Source organism: Chiloscyllium punctatum, chromosome 35 (assembly GCF_047496795.1).
Source record: "Chiloscyllium punctatum isolate Juve2018m chromosome 35, sChiPun1.3, whole genome shotgun sequence".
In the NCBI taxonomy this organism is placed as follows: Eukaryota; Metazoa; Chordata; class Chondrichthyes; order Orectolobiformes; family Hemiscylliidae; genus Chiloscyllium; species Chiloscyllium punctatum.
This window is the reverse complement of record NC_092773.1, coordinates 22168876-22194293: the sequence shown is the minus strand read 5'-3', so window position 1 is coordinate 22194293 and position 25418 is coordinate 22168876. Positions and strand designations below refer to the sequence as shown.

At 52.1% G+C, this 25418-nt stretch overlaps 1 protein-coding gene across 1 annotated transcript; it reads left to right on the top strand.

Annotated features, from left to right (window-relative positions):
• Positions 1–233: 233 nt before the first annotated feature.
• On the top strand, positions 234–23472 carry LOC140459776 (calsenilin-like). The gene is made up of 8 exons (XM_072554295.1): positions 234–321; positions 12443–12567; positions 14688–14757; positions 16232–16302; positions 17133–17240; positions 18388–18492; positions 22617–22679; positions 23385–23472. Exons 1-8 carry the CDS (start codon positions 234–236, stop codon positions 23430–23432), a joined length of 678 nt encoding a protein of 225 aa, XP_072410396.1. The 3' UTR covers positions 23433–23472.
• The last annotated feature ends 1946 nt before the right edge of the window (positions 23473–25418 follow it).

Here is a 25418-nt window from a genome sequence, read left to right as displayed (position 1 = left end):
TGGCGTCGCTCTGGGTCCATTACGAAAATCAATACACATCCTCTCAAACGGCACACGCTCAGCAATCTATAACCACACTCCCTCGCTCCCTCCCTCCCTCCCTCCGTCGCTCCCTCCCTCCCATAGCTGGAAGACTCGGCACGCTGCTGTCCTCACCCGCGCCAGGCTCTTCCCCGGGGAACACGAGGCAGGGAACTCCCGTCGCTCCGAGAGGGAGCCCCTGCACTGGGGCGATGGAGTTGATCGCGGTGGCTGTGGTGATCGTGCTGTTTATCGGAGTGCTCAAACAGTTCGGCATCCTGGAGCCTATGTCGAGGGAAGGTACACAGGCACCGGGAGGAGGGAGGAGGGAGGAGGCACTGAGGGAGAGACAGCACCAGCCGGGCAAAGGGGAAACTGCTGGGATCCCAATGGCAGTCCTGTCTGTCTCTCTCTGTCTCTCTCCCTCTCTCTCTCTCTCTTTCTCTTTCTCTCTCTCTCTCTTTTTCTCTCTACCCCTCCTCTCTCTTTCTCTTTCTCTTTCTCTCTCTCTCTTTCTCACTCTCACTCTCACTCTCCTCTCTTTCTGTCTCTCTCTGTCTCTCTCCCTCTCTCTCTCTTTCTCTTTCTCTCTCTCTCTCTCTTTTTCTCTCTACCCCCCTTCTCTCTTTCTCTTTCTCTTTCTCTCTCTCTCTTTCTCACTCTCACTCTCCTCTCTTTCTGTCTCTTTCACTCCCCCCCCTCACCCCCTTCTCTCTTTCTTTTTCTCTCTATCTGCCTCTGTTACTCTAAATCTCTCCCTTTCTGTCTCTCTCTGAGTGTCTCTCTCTCTCTGTTTATCTCTTTCTCTCCCTCTCTCTCACCTATCTCTCTCTCTCTTGCCCTCTCTTTGTGTGTGTGTGTCTCTCTCTCTGCCTTTACCTCTCTCTCACTTTCTTTTTCTCTCTCTCTCGTACACTTTCTCTGTCAGTCTATCTTTCTCTTTCCCTTTGTCTCACTCATTCTGTGTCTGTCCCCCTCTCACCCTTTCTGTGTGTGTGTGTGTGTGTATCTCTCTCTCTCTCTCTCTCTCTCTGCCTCCCTGCTCTATATCCCTCTCTCTGTCTGTCTGTCTGTCTCTTTTCTCTCTCTGTCCCTCTCTATCTGTCATTCTCTCTCTGTCTCTGTCTCTGTCTCTCTCTCTCTCTCTCTCTCTCTCAGACACACAAACACACACAGACACACACACTCTTGATCAGTCACTCTCTCGTTCTTTCTCCCTCTCTCTGCCTCTCAATCTTTTCCTTACCTCTGGCGCTGTCTCTTTTTCTCTCTCACTCTCCCTCTACCCCCCACCCCCCCTCTCTCTCCCTCTCCAACCCCCCCTCTCTCTCTCTCTCTCTCTCCCTCTGTATCTCTCCGAGCTGAGGTTTGGGAATAGCCTGGCACAGGAGGGGGATTTAGCATTACCACAGCGACTGTTAGGCTGAAGCAAGGGGACAGGGTCAAAGTGGGGGAAGGGTGGGTGGTTTTGGGTTGGGGGGGAGCTGGGGTTGACGGGGGAGTGTGTGGGGGTGGAAGTTGTGTCGGGAGGCAAGGGATCTGTCCAAAAAACCTGGGAGGGGCAATGATGCAAATGCAAACTGGCAAACACAGTCGGAACAAAGATCCCAAAACATTACCCAACTCACAACTGGGCAAGGGGGTCTATCCCCCCACTCACTGTCTCTCAATGGGGTCTATCCCCCCACACACTGTCTCTCAATGGGGTATATCCCCCCACTCACTGTCTCTCAATGGGGTCTATCCCCCCACTCACTGTCTCTCAATGGGGTCTATCCCCCCACTCACTGTCTCTCAATGGGGTCTATCCCCCCACTCACTGTCTCTCAATGGGGTATATCCCCCCACTCACTGTCTCTCAATGGGGTATATCCCCCCACTCACTGTCTCTCAATGGGGTATATCCCCCCACTCACTGTCTCTCAATGGGGTATATCCCCCACTCACTGTCTCTCAATGGGGTATATCCCCCCACTCACTGTCTCTCAATGGGGTATATCCCCCCACTCACTGACTCTCAATGAGGTATATCCCCCCACTCACTGTCTCTCAATGGGGTATATCCCCCCACTCACTGTCTCTCAATGGGGTATATCCCCCACTCACTGTCTCTCAATGGGGTATATCCCCCCACTCACTGTCTCTCAATGGGGTATATCCCCCCACTCACTGACTCTCAATGAGGTATATCCCCCCACTCACTGACTCTCAATGGGGTATATACCCCCACTCACTGTCTCTCAATGGGGTATATCCCCCCACTCACTGTCTCTCAATGGGATATATCCCCCCACTCACTGTCTCTCAATGGGGTATATCCCCCACTCACTGTCTCTCAATGGGGTATATCCCCCACTCACTGACTCTCAATGAGGTATATCCCCCCACTCACTGTCTCTCAATTGGGTCTATCCCCCCACTCACTGTCTCTCAATGGGGTATATCCCCCACTAACTGTCTCTCAATGGGATGTATCCACCGACTCACTAACGCTCAATGGGGTAAATCCCCCCACTCACTGACTCTCAATGATGTATATCCCCCAGTTACTAACACTCAATGGGTGATATCCCCCAATCACTAACGCACAATGGGGTATATCCCCCCTCACAGTCTCTCAATGGGCTTTATTCCCCACTCACTGTCTCTCAATGGGGTATATCCCCCCACTCACTGTCTCTCAATGGGGTATATCCCCCCACTCACTGACTCTCAATGAGGTATATCCCCCCACTCACTGACTCTCAATGGGGTATATACCCCCACTCACTGTCTCTCAATGGGGTATATCCCCCCACTCACTGTCTCTCAATGGGATATATCCCCCCACTCACTGTCTCTCAATGGGGTATATCCCCCACTCACTGTCTCTCAATGGGGTATATCCCCCACTCACTGACTCTCAATGAGGTATATCCCCCCACTCACTGTCTCTCAATTGGGTCTATCCCCCCACTCACTGTCTCTCAATGGGGTATATCCCCCACTAACTGTCTCTCAATGGGATGTATCCACCGACTCACTAACGCTCAATGGGGTAAATCCCCCCACTCACTGACTCTCAATGATGTATATCCCCCAGTTACTAACACTCAATGGGTGATATCCCCCAGTCACTAACGCACAATGGGGTATATCCCCCCTCACAGTCTCTCAATGGGCTTTATTCCCCACTCACTGTCTCTCAATTGGGTATATCCCCCACTAACTGTCTCTCAATGGGGTATATCCACCGACTCACTAACGCTCAATGGGGTAAATCCCCCCACTCACTGACTCTCAATGATGTATATCCCCCAGTTACTAACACTCAATGGGTAATATCCCCCAGTCACTAACGCACAATGGGGTATATCCCCCCTCACAGTCTCTCAATGGGCTTTATCCCCCACTCACTGTCTCTCAATGGGGTATATCCCCCACTAACTGTCTCTCAATGGGGTATATCCACCGACTCACTAACGCTCAATGGGGTAAATCCCCCCACTCACTGACTCTCAATGGGGTAAATCCCCCCACTCACTGGCTCTCAATGATGTATATCCCCCAGTTACTAACACTCAATGGGTGATATCCCCCAGTCACTAATGCACAATGGGGTATATCCCCCCTCACAGTCTCTCAATGGGCTTTATCCCCCACTAACTGACACTCAATGGGGTTTATCCCCCACTCACAAACACTCAATGGGGTAAATCCCCCACTCACTGACTCACAACGGGGTATATCCCCCACTCACTGACTCACAATGGGGAATATCCCCCCACTCATTGACACACAATGGGGTATATCACCCCACTCACTGACAATCAATGGGCTTTATCCCCCACTCACTGACTCTCAATGGGGTATATCCCCCACTCACTGACTCTCAACAGGGTACATCCCCCACTCAATGACACTCAATGGGGTATATCCCCCACTCAATGACACTCAATGGGGTATATCCCCCACTCACTGACACTCAATGGGGTATTTCGCCCCCACTCACTGACACTCAATGGGGTCAATCCCACCACTCACTGATTCTCAATAGGGTATATCCCCCACTCACAGACTCTCAATGGGGTATATCCCCTACTCAGTAACACCCAATGGAGTATATCCCCCCACTCACAGTCTCTCGATGGGGAAAACCTCCCCCACTCACTGACTCTTAATGGGGTATATCCCCCCCAAAAATCACTGACTCTCAGTGGGGTATATCCCCCCCAAAAATCACTGACTCTCAGTGGGGTATATCCCCCACTCACTGACTCTTAATTAGGTATATCCCCCCCACAGACTCTCAATGGGGTATATCCCCCATGCACTGACTCAATAGGGTATATCCCCCACTCACTGACTCTCAATGGGGTATATCCCCCCACACACTGACACTCAATGGGGTATATCCCCCCATGCCCTGACTCTCAATGGGGTATATCCCCCACTCACTGTCTCACAATGGAGTATATCCCCCCACTCACTGAGTCTCAATGGGGTATATCCCCCCATGCCCTGACTCTCAATGGGGTATATCCCCCACTCACTGACACTCAATGAGGTACATCCCCCACTCACTGACTTTCCATGGGATATATCCCCCCACTCACTGAATCTCAATGGAGAATATACCCCCACTTACTGTCTCTCAATGGGGTATATCCCCCCACTCACTGACTCTCAATGGGGTAAAAACCGTCATTCACTGACACTCAATGGCATATGTCCCCCACTCACTGTCTCTCAATGGGGTATATCCCCCACTCACTGACTCTCAATGAGGTATATCCCCCCACTCACTGTCTCTCAATGGGGTATATCCCCCCACTCACTGTCTCTCAATGGGGTATATCCCCCACTCACTGTCAATGGAGTATATCCCCCCACTCACTGTCTCTCAATGGGGTATATCCCCCCACTCACTGACTCTCAGTGGGTTATATCCCCCCACTCACTGACTCTCAATGGGATATGTCCCCCACTCACTGACTCTCAATGGGGTATATGCCCCACTCAATGACTCTCAATGGGCTAGATCCTCCCACTCACTAACACTCAAAGGGGTATATCCCCCCGCTCACTGACACTCAATGGGGTTACATCCCCCACTCACAGTCACTCAATGCGGTATATCCCCCCCACTCACTGACAAACAATGAGGTATACCCACCCACTCACTGTCTCTCAATGCGGTATATTTATCACACTCACTAACACTCAATGGGGTATATCCCCCCACTCACTGACTCTCAGTGGGGTATATCCCCCCACTCACTGACTCTCAGTGGGTTATATCCCCCCACTCACTGACTCTCAATGGGGTATATGCCCCCACTCACTGTCTCTCAATGGGGTATATGCCCCCACTCACTGTCTCTCAATGGGGGCTATCCCCCCACTCACTGTCTCTCAATGGGGTCTATCCCCCCACTCACTGACTCTCAGTGGGTTATATCCCCCCACTCACTGTCTCTCAATGGGGTATATCCCCCCACTCACTGTCTCTCAATGGGGTATATGCCCCCACTCACTGTCTCTCAATGGGGTATATCCCCCCACTCACTGTCTCTCAATGGGGTCTATCCCCCCACTCACTGACTCTCAGTGGGTTATATCCCCCCACTCACTGTCTCTCAATGGGGTATATCCCCCACTCACTGTCTCTCAATGAGGTATATCCCCCCACTCACAGTCTCTCAATGGGGTACATCCCCCCACTCACTGACTCTCAATGGGGTATATCCCCCACTCACTGACTCTCAATGGGGTATATCCCCCCCGTCACTGACTCTCAATGGGGTACATCCCCCCACTCACTGACTCTCAATGGGGTATATCCCCCACTCACTGACTCTCAATGGGGTATATCCCCCACTCACTGACTCTCAATGGGGTATATCCCCCACTCTCTGTCTCTCAATGGGGTCTATCCCCCCACTCACTGACTCTCAATGAGGTATATCCCCCCACTCACTGTCTCTCAATGGGGTATATCCCCCCACTCACTGACTCTCAATTGGGTATATCCCCCACTCACTGACTCTCAATGGGGTATATCCCCCCACTCACTGACTCTCAATGGGGTATATCCCCCCACTCACTGACTCTCAATGAGGTATATCCCCCCACTCACTGTCTCTCAATGGGGTATATCCCCCCACTCACTGTCTCTCAATGGGGTATATCTCCCCACTCACTGACTCTCAATGGGGTACATCCCCCCACTCACTCTCCCTCAATGGGGTGCATCCCCCCACTCACTGACTCTCAATGGGGTACATCCCCCACTCACTGACTCTCAATGGGGTATATCCCCCACTCACTGACTCTCAATGGGGTATATCCCCCACTCACTGTCTCCCAATGGAGTATATCCCCCCACTCACTGAGTCTCAATGGGGTATATCCCCCCATGCCCTGACTCTCAATGGGGTATATCCCCCACTCACTGACACTCAATGAGGTACATCCCCCACTCACTGACTTTCCATGGGATATATCCCCCCACTCACTGACTCTCAATGGAGAATATCCCCCCACTTACTGTCTCTCAATGGGGTATATCCCCCACTCACTGACACTCAATAGGGCATATCTCCCATTCACTGACACTTAATGGGGTATATCCACCCACTCAATGACTCTCAGTGGGGTATATCCCCCACTCACTAACACTCAATGGGGTATATCTCCCCACTCACTAATACTCAATGGGGTATATCTCCCCCCCACTCACTGACTCTCAATGGGGTACATCCCTCTCTCACAGTCTCTCCATGGGGTATATCCCCCCACTCACTGACTCTCGATGCGGTATATCCCCCCACTCACTGACTCTCAATGCAGTATATCCCCCACTCACTGACTCTCAATGGAGTATATCCCCCACTCACTGACACTCAATGGGGTATATCCCCCACTCACTAACACTCAAAGGGGTATATCCCCCAGCACACTGACTCTCAATGGGGTTACATCCCCCACTCACTGACACTCAATGGGGTTACATCCCCCACTCACTGACACTCAATGGGGTTACATCCCCCACTCACTGACACTCAATGCAGTATATAACCCACTCACTGGCTCTTAATGGGGTATATCCCCCCCACTCACTCTCTCTCAATGGGGTATATCCCCCACTAACTGACACTCAATGGGGTATATCGCCCACAAACTGACACTCAATGGGGTATATCCCCCCACTCACTGACTCTCAATGGGGTATATCCCCCCACTCACTGACTCTCAGTGGGGTATATCCCCCCACTCACTGACTCTCAGTGGGGTATATCCCCCAATAACTAACACTCAATGGGGTATATCCCCCACAAACTGACACTCAATGGGGTATATCCCCCCACTCACTAACACTCAATGGGGTATATCTCCCCCCCACTCACTGACTCTCAATGGGGTACATCCCTCTCTCAAAGTCTCTCAATGGGGTATATCCCACACTCACTGACTCTCAATGGGGTATATGCCCCCACTCACTGACTCTCAATGGGGTATATCCCCCCACTCACTGACTCTCAATGGGGTATATGCCCCCACTCACTGACTCTCAATGGGGTATATCCCCCCACTCACTGACTCTCAATGGGGTATATGCCCCCACTCACTGACTCTCAATGGGGTATATCCTCCCTACTCATTGTCTCCCAATGGAGTATATCCCCCCACTCAACTGAGTCTCAATGGGGTATGTCCCCCCCATGCCCTGACTCTCAATGGGTTATATCCCCCACTCACTGACACTCAATGAGGTACATCCCCCACTCACTGACTTTCCATGGGATATATCCCCTCACTCACTGACACTCAATGGGGGTATATCCCCCACACACTGGCACTCAAAGGGCTATATCTCCCCACTTACTGTCTCACAATGGGGTACGTCCCCCACTCTCTGACACTCAATGGGGTATATCCCGCCACTCACTGACTCTCAATGGGGTATATCCCCCACTAACTGACACTCAATGGGGTATATCCCCCCACTCACTGACTCTCAATGGGGTATATCCCCACTCACTGACTCTCAATGGGGTATATCCCCCACTCACTCTCTCTCAATGGGGTATATCTCCCCACTCACTGTCTCTCAATGGGGTATATCCCCCCACTCACTCTCTCTCAATGGGGTATATCTCCCCACTCACTGTCTCACAATGGGGTCTATCCCCCCACTCACTGTCTCACAATGGGGTCTATCCCCCCACTCACTGACTCTCAATGACTTATATCCCCCCCACTCACTGATACTCAATGGGGTATATCCCCCCACTCACTGACAATCAATGGGGTATGTCTCCCCACTCACTCTCTCTCAATGGGGTATATCCCCCCACTCACTGTCTCTCAATGGTGTATATCCCCCACCTACTGACTGTCAATGGGGTATATCCCCCACTCACTGTCTCTCAATGGGGTATATCCCCCACTCACTGTCTCTCAATGGGGTATATCTCCCCACTCACTGTCTCACAATGGGGTCTATCCCCCCACTCACTGACACTCAATGGGGTATATCTCCCCACTCAGTGACTCTAAATGGGGTATATCCCCCACTCACTGTCTCTCAATGTGGTATATCCCCCCACTCACTGACTCTCAATGGGGTATATCCCCCCACTCACTGACTCTCAATGGGGTATATCCCCCCACTCACTGACACTCAATGGGGTATATCTCCCCACTCAGTGACTCTAAATGGGGTATATCCCCCACTCACTGTCTCTCAATGGGGTATATCCCCCCACTCACTGATACTCAATGGGGTATATCCCCCCACTCACTCTCTCTCAATGGGGTATATCCCCCACTCACTGACACTCAATGGGGTATGTCTCCCCACTCACTCTCTCTCAATGGGGTATATCCCCCCACTCACTGACACGCACACACACTCAGACACACACTCAGACACACACACACATGCACACAGAGACACAGACACACAGACAGACACACAGACAGACACACACACACACACACAGAGCAGCATTTTCTCACTCCCCTGTACCCTCATGGGCAAGTGCCCAGGCTCTCTCATGCCCAAGGTCTGTCTGGCTATTGTTGGGGGAGTGTCAGATGCCCACTGTGCACCTGGCACTCTGCTTCCCTGCCAACTGAGTACGTCATTCAGAGAGCTCAGGCCTGAGAAGGTATTTCCAGCCGTGGTTATCGACCATGCTGGTGGTTGAGATATCTCTTGTGGTCTGCGTTCTATTCTGGGTGACAACACAGGACGCAAACAGAAATGTCTGAGTTCGCAGGAAAATCTCCGACTCAAAGACTACTTTGTACCCAATTCTTTCTCTGTCTTCTGTTGGCCAGCATGCTCTCTCTCTCTCTCCCTCTCTCTGTCTCTCTATCTCTCTCTGTCTCTCTATCTCTCCCTCTCTCTCTCTATTTCTATTTCTATATATCTCTCTCTCTCTCTCTCTCTCTCCTGTCTCTCTCTCTCTCTCTCTCTCTCTCTCCTGTCTCTCTCTCTCTCTCTCTCTCTCTCTCTCTCTTCTCTCTCTCTCTCTATCCCTCTCTCTCTATATGCTGTCAGGATCTTAACCCACCACACTCTGTCCTGAGCAGGGTCAGAGACTGGGAATCCTGCAGCGAGGAACCCAGCCCCTCCTGACTCCCCAAAGCCTGTCCCACAATCGGCAAGTCAGGCGTGCGGGATGGAATTTTGGGGGTAGGTGGGGGCTGCTCCGACAACACTCAAGAAGCTCGATGCCACCGGGGGGGGCAAAAAGCTGCCCACTGTGACTGGCATAGATGCCGCTCAGCAGTGTTCTGCAGAAATTCACCAAAAATCCTCCGACAGCACCTTCTGAACTCAGAGGAGTGAATTTCTTTTGCAATCCAATCTTGCGAGTGACTGTGGACTAGAGATCTGTATCAATGTTATTACTTCACCTGAGGATCCCCCTTCTGATTTTAAAACCTCACTCGACTGGTTATATCAACGCTGAAGAAGGATCGTCCGACCAAAAACGGGAACTCTGCTCTCTCTCAATCCCTCTCATTCTCACTCTCATTCCCATTCTCTCTCTCTCTCTCACTCCCACTCTCTCTCTCTCTCTCTCTCACTCTCTCTCTCTCTCAATCATTCTCACTCCCACTCTCTCTCACTCTCACTTCACTCTCACTCTCTCTCTCACTCTCACTCTCTCTCTCACTCTCACTCCACTCCCACTCCAGTCTCTCTCTCACTCTCTCTCACTCTTACTCTCACTCCCACTCTCAAACTCTCTCTCGCTCTCATTCCCACTCCACTCTCACTCCCACTCTCCCTCTCACTCTCTCTCTCTCACTCTCTCTCACTCTCACTCTCTCTCCACTCTCATTCCCACTCCACTCTTCACTCCCACTCTCGCTCCCACTCTCGCTCCCACTCTCTCTCTCACTCTCTCAATCTCTCTCACTCTCTCTCTCACACTCTCTCTCTCACTCTCTCTCACATTCTGTCTCTCACTCTCACTCCCACTCTCTCTCACTCCACTCTCTCTCTCACTCTCTCTCTCACTCTCTCTCTCACTCTCTCTCTTACTCTCACTCTCTCTCTCTCCTCCCTCTCTCTCCTGTCTCTTTCTCTCTCTCTCTCCTGTCTCTCTCTCTCTCTTCCGCCCCCCTCTTGTCTCTCTCTTTCCAGTGCGTTTTTCTCTCTCTCTCTCATGTCTGTCTGTCTGTCTGTCTCTCTCTCTCCAGTGCGTTCCTCTCTCTCTTTCTCTCTCTCTTTCTCAGCACTCTGTACTTTTCCTTGGATCTGTGGTGACCCCATCCCTTCTGGAGATGTAATCCCTTTCGATGGGGAGCACTGTGTTTTGATCTCCTGGACTGACAGGACCAGGAATCTCCACACAAACCTCTGGAAGGGGGACAGGACAAGGGGAAATCAAAACACAGCTTGTCAGGCAGTTTTAGTGGAGAGAGGGGGTGAGAGTGAGAGACAAAGAGAGTGAGTGAGAGAGTGGGAGTGAGAGATAGAGTTAGAGATAGAGTGTGAGAGAAAGTGAGAGTGAGAGAGAATGAAAGTGAGAGAGTGACAGCGAGTGTGAGAGAGAGTGAGAGTGAGAGAGACAGATGACACCAAAATCGGAGTGTAGTGGACAGCGAAGAGGGTTACCTCAGATTACAACAGGATCTGGACCAGATGGGCAATGGGCTGAGAAGTGGCAGATGGAGTTTCATTCAGATAAATGCGAGGTGCTGCATTTTGGGAAAGCAAATCTTAGCAGGACTTATACACTTAATGGTAAGGTCCTAGAGAGTGTTGCTGAACAAAGAGACCTTGGAGCGCAGGTTCATAGCTCCTTGAAAGTGGAGTCGCAGGTAGATAGGATAGTGAAGAAGGCGTTTGGTATGCTTTCCTTTATTGGTCAGAGTATTGAGTACAGGAGTTTTGAGGTCATGTTGCGGCTGTACAGGACATTGGTTAGGCCACTGTTGGAATATTGCGTGCAATTCTGGTCTCTTTCCTATCGGAAAGATGTTGTGAAACTTGAAAGGGTTCAGAAAGATTGACAAGGATGTTGGAGGGTTTGAGCTACAGGGAAAGGCTGAACAGGCTGGGGCTGTTTTCCCTGAGCGTCGGAGGCTGAGGGGTGACCTTATAGAGGTTTATAAATTATGAGGGGCATGGATAGGATAATAGACAAGGTCTTTTCCCTGGATGGGTGAGTCCAGAACTAGAGGGGCATAGGTTTAGGGTGAGAGGGGAAAGATATAAAAGAGACCTAAGGGGCAACTTTTTCACACAGAGGGTGGTACGTGTATGGAATGAGCTGCCAGAGGAAGTGGTGGAGGCTGGTACAATTGCAACATTTAAGAGGCATTTGGATGGGTATATGAATAGGAAGGGTTTGGAGGGATATGGGCCGGGTGCTGACAGGTGGGACTAGATTGGGTTGGGATATCTGGGTCAGCATGGACGGGTTGGACCAAATGTTTTCTGTGCTGTACATCTCTCTGACTGTAAATGAGACCAGTTCAGTTTCGGTATGTCTGGTCGGTGTGGAGGGGTTGATGCCAAGCTGTGTGACTGTAAATGATGGATTTGGGTCGGAAGGGTGCTCAGAGAGGTGGAAGATGAGGTTTGGCACAAATCCCACCCACTTGAGAGGGAGGAACATGAGGGGACAGAATATCAGGCAGCACATCTGTCTCTCTCTCTCTCTCTCTCTTCTCGGTCGCTTACTATGCACTTGGAATTTCTCCAGCACTTTCAGTTGGGTGGGAAAAGAGCTGGGCTGAGCTGGAACACAGCCCTAACTGCCGACAGGAATTGGGAACGAGTGGTGCGTGGTGCTCCCGAATTGAACAGTGGGCTGGTTGGGGCGGGTGGGGCTTAAGCAGCAACCTGGGGTGGGGGGGGGGGGGGGTGGGAGGGGGTGTTTGCAGAGCGAGACTCACCCCTCTGTCCCCACAGACAGCACCGAACTGGACGATGAGCTCTCCTCAGGGAGACACCAGCCCGAAGGACTCGCCGCGCTCCAGGCGCAGACCAAATTCTCAAAGAAGGAACTCCAGTTTCTCTACCGGGGGTTCAAGAACGTACGTGAGATGGCCGTAATATCGATCTGAGCTGTGTGTGCGTGCGCCCGGTGGTAAGATAGGATCCCCGGGGGACGGGGAGGGAAGGCGTTAAAACGAGAGACTGTCCATCAATGCGAGGTGCGGCATTGTGGGAAAGGCAAATCTCAGCAGGACTTATCCACTTAATGGTAAGGTCCTGGGGAGTGTTGCTGAACAAAGAGACCTTGGAGTGCAGGTTCATAGCTCCTTGAAAGTTGAGTCACCGGTAGACAGGATAGTGAAGAAGGTGTTTGGTATGCTTTCCTTTATTGGTCAGAGTATTGAGTACAGGAGTTGGGAGGTCATGTTGCGGCTGGACAGGACATTGGTTAGGCCACTGTTGGAATATTGCGTGCAATTCTGGTCTCCTTCCTATCGGAAAGATGTTGTAAAACCTGAAAAGGTTCAGAAAAGATTTACAAGGATGTTGCCAGGGTTGGAGGATTTGAGCTACAGGGAGAGGCTGAATAGGCTGGGGCTGTTTTCCCTGGAGCGTCGGAGGCTGAGGGGTGACCTTATAGAGGTTTACAAAATTATGAAGGGCATGGATAGGATAAATAGACAAGGTCTTTTCCCTGGGGTTGGGGAGTCCAGAACTAGAGGGGCATAGGTTTAGGGTGAGAGGGGAAAGATATAAAAGAGACCGAAGGGGCAACTTTTTCACACAGAGGGTGGTACGTGTATGGAATGAGCTGCCAGAGGATGTGGTGGAGGCTGGTACAATTACAACATTTAAGAGGCATTTAGATGGGTATATGACTAGGAAGGGTTTGGAGGGATATGGGCCGGGTGCTGGCAGGTGGGACTAGATTGGGTTGGGATATCTGGGTCAGCATGGACAGGTTGGACTGAAGGGTCTGGTTCTGTGGTGTACGTCGCTATGACTCTATAATGCTGGAGATTAGGAACAAATTTGAGAGGGTCATTCAACATTGTCCCCCACCACTCCAGCAATCAATTTTGATTCTTTTATCACTGGCATTGTATTGCCCGGCACTGTATTGCCCATCCCTAATTGCCCCAGAGAGGGCACCTTAAGAGTTAACTGCACATGGGTGTTATGATACGGGGTAAACCTCCTCCTGCTTAATTTAAACGAGCAACACAGAAAAGATTTATCCCGTGTGGTAATCTGTGAAATTTGGAGAGGCTGATGAACTTGCTGAGGTAAAAAATAACAATTTTATTTCTGAAAGTATAACAAAGAATAACTAACTAACAGCTGTTACAACTCCTTCCTCCAACCTATCTTTTAATTTCTCTTTTATAAAACTAGTCCGATAAATCCCCCTCCCCGAGTAAGATTTACGAGAAATGCAAATTTCAAAACCAAGCAGCTGTCGAATCTCCCCTTTGTGTTTTCTCCCTCTCTCTTGTTTTCTTCGTCGGGATTTCTGTTTCTCAGGTAATTGACTGATAAAGGTACCTTTAAGAGAGCTATGTTTCGGGCAGTGTGGCTTGGCAGTTCTCCTCCAACTATTCACACTTTCCCAGTCTTATAACTCTAAAGCATCGGAGTGTGTGATTGATTTTTAATGTTGTTAATATACTAAATTCAAACTTGATTGGAGATTGGTACCTTCTGGGGTATAATTTAAACTGATTGGCCGAATTTGAATTTGTTTTTGTGTCCAGGCAACCAGCTACACTAGTTGCTGGACCGAAAGGTTCAATTGTATCTTGTTCAGAACACTTGGTGGTGTCAGGTAGTTCAGCTAGCTTTTGACTCTCTTAGAGGTACATCCACCCACGTCTTCATTACATGGGTCTGGAGTCACGTGTAGGCCAGACTGAAACCAGATGGATCGTTTGTGTCAAATGCCGTCATTGGACGCTTCTTTCCAGATTTTTAAATGCAATTTCAGCCCAAATGCAAGATCGAAACCCTGAGAACACAATCTGGGTTTCTGAATTAACACCACCGGGCCACCCGTCAGACACCGGTGTAGACAGATTGTGGCTTTCTTTTGGTGGTTGAGGGTTCTAGTCGAGAGTTTGGTTTGCTGGCGGGGTGCTCACATCACAGCTGACATCCCCTCACGTCGCAGTTGCGTTTCCGGAAGGTTCCGAGGATCTAACCCCGACCTCTGCCTCCGCAGGAGTGTCCCAGCGGGATGGTGGACGAGAAAACCTTCAAGACCATTTACTCCCAGTTCTTCCCGCAGGGAGGTAAGAGGTCAAACCGACGGTGGAAGCAACATGGCCGCCCGGGGTGCCCAGCCTCCCCGTCCCTGGCCCCCCGTCGCCAGCCCGCTCTCCGGCCTGTTCTCGGGGGAAGGCTTTGTGTCCTGCACAATCACAGCGGCCAATCCCGTCTGCTTTGGTCCTCTTAACGTTTCCAGGATAGGGCCCAATCTCCAGCCTTCCCCTCCCCCCCCCCCGCCCGTCATTCAGTCCCCTTCTACACTCTCTCTCCAGGGTGTTCCCATCTCTCCTGTCACCTTGCGCCCACACCATACTCCAGCTGGGGGCGCTAACAAGCAGGTCAACGTCGCCTCTTGTACTCTCATCATGGAGCCTCCTGCATTGCTTTCTGAAGAGCTGCCCCTCTCTGTCCTGTCACATTCGGTACACCGTCTGCTCCTGAATCTCCCGGGGAAAAGGCAAGCCCCTATTTTATGCTATGTCTCCGCACCACACATCATCTTCAGTCATCTCAGCTCCAGGACATCTCCACAGGAGTCCCTCGGGCTAGGGTCCTAGGCCCACCCCGTCTTCAGCTGCTTTAGCAATGACCTTCCCTCCGTCACAAGGTCAGACGTGGGGATGTCCGTCGATGATTGCACAGTGTTCAGCACCATTCGCGACTCCTCAGGTACTGAAGCAGTCCGTGCTCAAAACCAACAAGATCTGGGCAATATCCAGGCTTGGGCTGACCAGTGACAATAACGTTCGTGCCACACAAGTGCCAGGCTATGACCGTCTCCAACAAGAGAGAATCTAACCATCGCCCGCTTGACATTCAATGGCATTACCATCACTGAATTTCCCCCCCTCCCCCCCACTATCAACATCCTGGGGGTTACCGTCTCCAACAAGAGAGAATCTAACTATCACCCCCTTGATGTTCAATGGTGTTACCATCACTGAATCCCCCCACTGTCAACATCCTGGGGGTTACCATTGACCAGAAACTGTACTGGACCAGCCCCATATAAACACAGCGGTTACAAGAGTAGCTCAGAGGCTGGGAATCCTGCAGCGAGTAACTCCCCTCCTGACTCCCCCAAAGCCTGTCCCACCATCGACAAGGCCCAAGTCAGGAGGGTGTGAGGGAACACTCCCCACTTGCCCTGGATGGGGGCGGGGGGGGCAGCTCCAACAACACTGGAGAAGCTCGACACCATCCAGGGACAGAGCAGCCCCCCGCTCGATTGTCCCCACCCCCACAAACCCCCACTCCCTCCACCCCCTAACGCTCAGTAACAGCGGTGGGTACCGTCTACAAGGCGCACTGCAGCAACTCCCCCAGGCTCCTCAGACAGCACCTTCCAAACCCCACGGCCACTTCCATCGGGAAGGACAAGGGGCAGCAGGTACATGGGAACACCAACCCCCCTGCAAGTTCCCCTCCGAGCCCCTAACCGTCCGCAACTTGGGTAATCTTTGGCGGGAAGGTAACAGTTTCCATTCTTTGCTGTAGATGCTACAATGTACGCGCATTTCCTGTTCAACGCCTTCGATTCTGATAGACACGGGGCGATCCGTTTCGAGGTGAGGAGCTGGGGGAGGGGTCCTGGGGGTGGGGGTGAGGGGGTTAAGCGGAGGGGGAGGAGGGCCAACACCCTCAAACCTTGGCGCCAATCTACGTCTGGCTCCATCCCTCTCCGGGACTTGTCTAACCCAATCCCACGCCTTGGAACCTCAATGCTCTAGCAACGAACCCAATCCGACTGATCCCTGATGGACGGAGAGAGAGAGAGAGAGAGAGACCAGGTCGGGATGAGGATCTCATTCTCCAGGAAGAATTGGGGAGGGGGGAGGTGGTCTCATAGAAAACTGCGGAATTCCGACAGGGAGCAGACAGGATAAAGGATGTTCCCCGTCACCCAGGGTTGGGGGGAAAGTCCAGAACTGGGGGGGGGGGGGGGGGGGGGAGGGAGGTCACGGTGTAAGGATCGGACTGAGATGAGGAGAAATGTCTTCACCCAGAGAGTGGGAAGTCGGAGGGAGGGAGGGGAGCCTGTGGAATTCTCCGCAGCCGAAACCTCGGAAAAGGATGGAAAAGCAGAACTGGGAGCCGGAGTTGGACACCGATATTCAACCCCGACGGATGGAAAGACGACATTTCTAAGTCCGACCTGCAGCCCTCGCTTTTGGCTTGCACCCCACCCCCAACCCAGTCACCTCCGCCATTTTCTCAATCGGCCATCTCTCTCTCTCTCTCTCTCCCTCTCCCTCTCCTCGGCGAATGGAACTGGGCAAGGTGGTGCAGGGGGAGAGTCGGAGAAGAATCCGGAATTACGAGCTTACGGGAACTTCGAGCGGGGGTGTTTTCGGGATGTCCCTCCTCCCTCTGCTCATACTGTGCTCTCCTCCCCCAGGACTTCGTGGTGGGACTATCGGTGCTGCTGCGGGGCTCCATTCACGAGAAACTCAACTGGGCGTTCAATCTGTACGACATCAACAAAGACGGCTACATCACCAAGGAGGTATCCTTGAGCTGCAAAGAGCCGTCAGGCTTCTGAGTGAAACTAGGCCCGGGTCGGGAGCACTGCACTTGTCGCGGGGACATTCCGCAAATGAACAGTTACCCGTGAGAAAAGACCAGTTTCCCAGCCCGATTCCAGGTTGGGGGTGGCAGGAACTGAGCAAAGAGACTTTGGAGTGCAGGTTCATAGCTCCTTGAGAGTGGAGTCGCAGGTAGATAGGATAGTGAAGAAGGCGTTTGGTATGCTTTCCTTTATTGGTCAGAGTATTGAGCATTGGATGTCACCTTACAGCTGTACAGGAGACTGGTTTTGGGGAATTACCGCATTCAGTTCCGGTCTCCTTCCTATCGGAAGGATGTTGTGAAACTTGAAAGGGTCCAGAAAAGATTGACAAGGATGTTGGGAGGATTTGAGCTACAGGGAGAGGCTGAACAGGCTGGGGGCTGTTATCGCTGGAGCTGTGGGGTGACCTTATCGAGGTTTATAAAACCATGAGGGGGGCATGGATAGGATATACAGACAAGGTCTTTTCCCTGGGGTGGGGGAGTCCAGAACTAGAGGTTTAGGGTGAGAGGGGAAAGATATAAAAGAGACCTAAGGGGCAACCTTTTCACACAGAGGGTGGTACGTGTATGGAATGAGCTGTCAGAGGATGTGGTGGAGGCTGGTACAATGACAACATTTAAGAGGCATTTTGATGGGTATATGAATAGGAAGGGTTTGGAGGGGTATGGGTCAACTGGAGTTGACATAGTTCTTAGGACTAACGTCATTTTTCAAAAAGGCGAGGTGGTCGAATTGAGACATTTAAGATACTGAGGGGAGGGAGGAGGTCTGTGACAAGCTGGGAAGATTAACAGTGTTCCCCCCCACCCCTTGAGGTAAGAATTAGGGAGCACAATTTCACATTGGGTCTGCACACTGATCTTGGTGATGGGTGCTCGATCGCTGGTTAATGTCTGACTAGTAACCGGCATGGATAGCTAATCCAGCAGGTTATCGGGCACTGGGACGACCGCGAGCGGTGGTAGTTAAGCCAGTAAAACCGAGTTAACCGGCATTTTAAACAGACTGTGTGTGAATTCCAATGCTTTGCGACATGCCAACTCCTGGGATAACGTCACTAGAATAACAGCTCTCCCGACAGGAAATGCTGGCGATCGTTCGGTCCATCTACGACATGATGGGAAGGTACACGTACCCCATTCTCCACCAAGACGTACCCATGGAACATGTCGAAAGTTTCTTCCAGGTATCAGAGGTTTGGAAAAATTTGCCCCACTGTTTATTGTGCCCACAACTCTGTTGAGAAGTGCTAAAGGATTTTATAGATTCATTTAGGAGATAGTGGGTGTCGCTGGCTGGACCCCAGCATTTACTGCCCCCTGCTCCCCCCCAATCGCTCCCTTGTGAAGGTGGGGGACAGCTGCCATCTTGAACCACTGCAGTCCCGTGTGGTGTAGGGACCCCCCCACACACAGCGCCCTCGGGAGGAGGGAGGCCCAGGATTCTGACCCTGAAGGAACAGCCGATATATTTCCGAGTCGGGACGGTGAGGGGCTCGGAGGGGAACGTGCAGGAGGGTGGTGTTCCCATGTACCTGCTCCCCCTTGTCCTTCCCGATGGAAGTGGCCGTGGGGTTTGGAAGGTGCTGTCTGAGGAGCCTGGGGGAGTTGCTGCAGTGCGTCTTGTAGATGGTACCCACTGCTGTTACTGAGCGTCGGGGGGGTGGAGGGAGTGGGGGTTTGTGGGGGTGGGGGACAATCGAGCAGGGGGCCGCTTTGTCCCTGGATGGGGTCAAGCTTCTCGGAGCTGCTCCCCCATCCAGGGCAAGTGGGGAGTATTCCCTCACCCCCTCCTGACTTGGGCCTTGTCAATGGTGGAGACAGGTTTTGGGGGGAGTCAGGAGGGGAGTTACTCGCTGCAGGATTCCCAGCCTCTGAGCTGCTCTTGTAACCGCTGTGTTTATATGGGGCTGGTCCAGTTCAGTTTCTGGTCAATGGTAACCCCCAGCATGTTGACACTGGGGGGACTCAGTGATGGTAACACCATTGAACGTCAAGGGGGCGATGGTTAGATTCTCTCTAGTTGGAGACGGTAACCCCCAGGATGTCAATAGTGTCTGTGCATGTGTGAGTGTGTGTGGATGTCTGTGTGTGTGTGTGTGTGCCTGAGTGTGCGTGTGAGTGTGTGTGGGTGTCTGTTGGTGTGATTGAGTGTGAGTGTGGGTGTGAATGTGAGCGTGTGGGTGTCTGTGTATGTGAGTATGAATGAGTGAGGTGTGTGAGAGTGAGTGTGTGTGGGTGTGTGAGTATGAGTGTGTGTGGGTGTCTGTGAGTGGTGTGTGTGAATGTGAGTGTGTGTATATTTGTGTGAGTGTGTGTGTGTGAGAGTGTGTGTGAGTGTGTGCGTGTGAGAGTATGAGTGTATGAGTGTGTGCGTGTGTGTGTCTGAGTGTGTGTGTGTGTGGGTATGTGTATGTCTGTGAGTGTGTGTGTGAGTGTGTCGTGTGAGAGTGTGTGAGTGTGTGGTTGTTTGTGAATTTGTGAGTGTGTGTGTGGGTGTCTTGAGTGTGTGAGCATGAGTGTGTATGGGTGTCTGTGAGTGGTGTGTGTGAATGTGAGTGCGTGTGTGTGTGTTTGTGTGTGTGTGAGTGAGTGTGTGCATGTGAGAGTGTGTGCGTGTCTGTGTGTGTGGGTGTGAGAATATGAGCGTGTGTCTGTGACTGTGTGTGTGTCTGTGAGTGCGATTGTGTGTGAGAGTGTGAGTGTGTGTGAGTGTGAGCATGTGTGAAAGTGTGAGCGTGTGTGAGAGTGTGAGCGTGTGCATGTAACTGTGTGTGTGTCTGTGAGTGTGGGTGTGAGAATATGAGTATGTGTCTGTGAGTGTGTGTGATCGTGAGTGTGTGAGTGTGAGTGTGTGTGTCTGTGAGTGCGATTGTGTGTGAGAGTGTGAGTGTGTGTGTTTGTGTGCGTGTGAGAGTGTACGTGTGTGTGGGGGTGGATGTGGGGGAAACAGTGTGAGTGTGTGTGTGTATGTGTATGTCTGTGAGTGTGTAAGTGTGAGAGTGTATGTGTGTGGGGGGTGGGGGAATGGTGCGAGTGTGTGTGTGTGTGAGTGAGTGTGTGTGAGGGAGAGTGTGAGTGTGTGTGTGTGAGTGAGTGTGTGTGAGGGAGTGTGTGAGTGTATGTGTGTGAGTGTGAGAGTGTGAGTGTGTGTGGGGGGTGGGGGAACGGTGTGAGTGTGTGTGTGTGAGGGAGAGTGTAAGTGTGTGTGTGTGAGTGTGAGAGTGTGAGTGTGTGTGGGGGGTGGGGGAACGGTGTGAGTGTGTGTGTGTGTGAGGGAGAGTGTGAGTGTGTGTGTGTGAGTGTGAGTGTGTGTGGGGGGTAGGGGAACAGTGTGAGTGTGTGTGTGTGAGTGAGTGTGTGTGAGGGAGAGTGTGAGTGTGTGTGTGTGAGTGAGTGTGTGTGAGGGAGTGTGTGAGTGTGTGTGTGTGAGTGAGTGTGTGAGGGTGAGTGTGTGTGTGTGAGTGAGTGTGTGTGAGGGAGTGTGTGAGTGTGTGTGTGTGAGTGTGAGTGTGTGTGGGGGTGAGTGTGTGTGTGTGAGTGAGTGTGTGTGAGGGAGTGTGTGAGTGTATGTGTGTGAGTGTATGTGTGTGAGTGTGAGTGTGTGTGGGGGGTAGGGGAACAGTGTGAGTGTGTGTGTGTGAGTGAGTGTGTGTGAGGGAGAGTGTGAGTGTGTGTGTGTGAGTGAGTGTGTGTGAGGGAGTGTGTGACTGTGTGTGTGTGAGTGAGTGTGTGTGAGGGAGAGTGTGAGTGTGTGTGTGTGAGTGAGTGTGTGTGAGGGAGTGTGTGAGTGTGTGTGTGTGTGAGTGTGTGTGAGGGAGTGTGTGAGTGTGTGTGTGTGAGTGAGTGTGTGTGAGGGAGAGTGTGAGTGTGTGTGTGTGAGTGAGTGTGTGTGAGGGAGAGTGTGAGTGTGTGTGTGTGAGTGAGTGTGTGTGAGGGAGTGTGTGTGTGTGTGAGTGTGTGTGAGGGAGTGTGTGAGTGTGTGTGTGTGTGTGTGAGTGTGTGTGAGGGAGTGTGTGAGTGTGTGTGTGTGAGTGAGTGTGTGTGAAGGAGAGTGTGAGTGTGTGTGTGTGAGTGAGTGTGTGTGAGGGAGTGTGTGTGTGTGAGTGTGAGTGTGTGTGGGGGGTAGGGGAACAGTGTGTGTGTGTGAGGGAGTGTGTGTGTGTGTGTGTGAGTGAGTGTGTGTGAGGGAGTGTGTGAGTGTGTGTGTGTGTGAGTGAGTGTGTGTGAGGGAGAGTGTGAGTGTGTGTGTGTGAGTGAGTGTGTGTGAGGGAGTGTGTGAGTGTGTGTGTGTGTGAGTGAGTGTGTGTGAGGGAGAGTGTGAGTGTGTGTGTGTGAGTGAGTGTGTGTGAGGGAGTGTGTGAGTGTGTGTGTGTGAGTGAGTGTGTGTGAGGGAGAGTGTGAGTGTGTGTGTGTGAGTGAGTGTGTGTGAGGGAGTGTGTGAGTGTGTGTGAGGGAGTGTGTGAGTGTGTGTGTGTGTGTGTGTGAGGGAGTGTGTGAGTGTGTGTGTGAGTGAGTGTGTGTGAGGGAGTGTGTGAGTGTGTGTGTGTGAGTGTGAGTGTGTGTGGGGGGTAGGGGAACAGTGTGAGTGTGTGTGTGAGTGAGTGTGTGTGAGGGAGAGTGTGAGTGTGTGTGTGTGAGTGAGTGTGTGTGAGGGAGTGTGTGAGTGTGTGTGTGTGAGTGAGTGTGTGTGAGGGAGTGTGTGAGTGTGTGTGTGTGAGTGAGTGTGTGTGAGGGAGAGTGTGAGTGTGTGTGTGTGAGTGAGTGTGTGTGAGGGAGTGTGTGTGTGTGTGAGTGAGTGTGTGTGAGGGAGTGTGTGAGTGTGTGTGTGTGAGTGAGTGTGTGTGAGGGAGAGTGTGAGTGTGTGTGTGTGAGTGTGTGTGTGTGAGTGAGTGTGTGAGTGTGTGTGTGTGAGTGAGTGTGTGTGAGGGAGAGTGTGAGTGTGTGTGTGTGAGTGAGTGTGTGTGAGGGAGAGTGTGAGTGTGTGTGTGTGAGTGAGTGTGTGTGAGGGAGAGTGTGAGTGTGTGTGTGTGAGTGAGTGTGTGTGAGGGAGAGTGTGAGTGTGTGTGTGTGAGTGTGTGATGAAGTGGGAAACATTGCTCAGTAATAACTCCGCGAACCTGTTCAGTGGTCGCACTCTTGCACCATTCTGGGTAGACTCCCTCTGCTGGTACATGAGCGCGTTGCCTTCTGAAGGGAACAAGACGCTGTGGGCTTTTCCGAAATGCTGCATGCCATGTGGAGACTGACTGTCACTTCCCTCCTCCTCCACCCACCCACCACCTCCCCCCCCCCCCCCCCCCACCCCCAGAAAATGGACGAGAATCAAGATGGCATTGTGACAATCGATGAATTCCTGCGGAACTGCATGAAGGTTGGTGACATTTCCCATTCGGGATGAGGCCATTCTGTCCGCGTTTCGCTTCCGGCAATCCTGAGGTGGTGCTGGAGGAGGCCATTCAGCCCTCTGCATCCATGCTCACTCCGTTAAAGCCTCCAGCAAATCCCCAACTGCCCTTTCCCCCAAAGGCCTAAGTTTATTGCCCTCAGTTGCGAACGGTTATCCAAGTGTGGTTCTCCAATGATCGCTCAATGATATCCCACTCCCTATTCATTCCTTGCCATCCCTGCTCGAAGGGTGGCATGGCCTCATCGCCCGGCCCACGAGACCCCTTCCTGATTTGGGAACACACCGGTCCGACCTTGCTCTCGCCGAGAAGGAGAGCGACACAGGATTCCCGGATCCCAAGCACCTTCCCTCCCTCTGCCGTCTGCCTGCCCACATCCATCGCGCCCGCTCAGATTGAATTCCTCTCGCTCGTTAGCCAACCCTGGCACCGCCATCCTCCGAGCCCGCGCCAACCTTTGAGTTTAGATTTGTTAGGTCTGGCGTGTGACTTGTTGTGATGCCCCCTTGGGGGGAAGGGCAACAAGTGCCAATTAAAATTGGTGCCAAGGCTGGGGGGGGGGGTGCCAAGATGCAAGACGGTGGGCGCTGAAGGCAGACGGATGTGCCAACCTCTCCCCCGCCAGTTCCCGGTACTCCGTGCCATTTACCCATCTGCCTTTTGCCTTTCAGGACGAGAACATTATGCACTCGATGCAGCTCTTTGAGAACGTCATCTAGCGCACAGTCCGATCCCACGCCGGAGAGGGAGGAAGCTGGTGAGGGGGCGGGTGGGGGAGAGGCGGCAGAGACTGAACGCAGGATTCGATCGCTCTGCCGCCTCTCCCAGCAACAAAAAAAAGCAAACTTCACCGGGTTGATCCCGACCGAGGGAAGGTCCGAGATGGAAAGCGTGGCAGGGATGGGCAATCCCAGGGGCATCCTCATGGACTGGCAAAACTTGACCCATTCCAGAACGAGGGTACATGGGCCAATCAGCAGCACTGACTTGGGTGGGGGGGGGAACCAAAATAAGGGAGGGAGGGCCAGGGAAGATGGGATGTATGTGTGTGTGAGAGAAGGTCCCTGGTAAAACAATTGACAGTTAACTGCCACCGCCCAGACCTTCATCTTTTAGCCTGATTAAAGTCTGCCCTCTCACAACGCAGATGTCTGACCTCCCCACCCCGGTACCCTGCACTCCACCCTCCCCCACCAACCAGCGTTGGGACCGTGAAACAATGCCTCCTCTTTGGCTAAATACGGGGATTGGACTCAGCTCCGTTATTGAACGCTGTGAACTCCCTCTGACGTTTACCGGCAGCAAGACATTCACAGGCTTTTCTGAGTTCGGACGCCTCCAAACATCAGACTCACTCAGTTTCGGCAACTGTGTGTGAGTCCTGGGAATTCAGGAGGGCAAAGTGATGAAGATTTCCGTGTTTCTGGGTATCGACGGGAGCGGTCAACAATGAATGGCTACTCTCTCCTCTTGTTCTGAAACACTCACCGCTGGATTGTTCATTGCTTTTCAAACAAATTCACTCTGAAACTCAATGTTCCGAAAGCGGCAGCCCCTCCTCCCGCGACACGATCCGAGAGGATTCACTGTTAGGGGAAGGGGAAGAGGGAAGACGGACCCAATATTTTACAGGAGACAGAGAGACACACATCGCTTCGTGCAGACTATGCCAGCAGTGTCAGAGCCTGATATTAGTTTGACAGGGAGTTCTACTCTGTATCTAACCCTGTGCTGTCCCTGTCCTGGGAGTGTTTGATGGGGGACAGTGTAGAGGGAGCTTTACTCTGTATCTAACCCCGTGCTGTCCCTGTCCTGGGGAGTGTTTGATGGGGGAACAGTGTAGAGGAAGCTTTACTCTGTATCTAACCCCGTGCTGTCCCTGTCCTGGGAGTGTTTGATGGGGGACAGTGTAGAGGAAGCTTTACTCTGTATCTAACCCCATGCTGTCCCTGTCCTGGGAGTGTTTGATGGGGGACAGTATAGAGTGAGCTTTCCTCTGTATCTAACCCCGTCCTGTCCCTGTCCTGGGAGTGTTTGATGGGGGACAGTGTAGAGAGAGAGTTACTCTGTATCTAACCCCGTGCTGTCCCTGTCCTGGGAGTGTTTGATGGGGGGACAGTGTAGAGAGAGCTTTACTCTGTATCTAACCCCGTGCTGTCCCTGTCCTGGGAGTGTTTGATGTGGGGACAGTGTAGAGGGAGCTTTACTCTGTATCTCACCCCATGCTGTCCCTGTCCTGGGAGTGTTTGATGGGGGGACAGTGTAGAGAGAGCTTAACTCTGTATCTAACCCCGTGCTGTCCCTGTCCTGGGAGTGTTTGATAGGGGGACAGTGTAGAGGGAGCTTTACTCAGTATCTAACCCCGTGCTATCCCTGCCCTGGGAGTGTTTGATGGGGGACAGTGTAGAGAGAGCTTTACTCTGTATCTAACCCCGTGCTGTCCTTGTCCTGGGAGTGTCTGATGGGGGACAGTGTAGAGAGAGCTTTACTCTGTATCTAACCCCGTGCTGTCCCTGTCCTGGGGAGTGTTTGATGGGGGGACAGTGTAGAGGGGGCTTTACTCTGTATCTAACCCCGTGCTGTCCCTGTCCTGGGGAGTGTTTGATGGGGGGACAGTGTAGAGAGAGCTCTACTTTGTATCTAACCCTGTGCTGTCCCTGTCCTGGGAATGTTTGATAGGGGGACAGTGTAGAGAGAGTTTTACT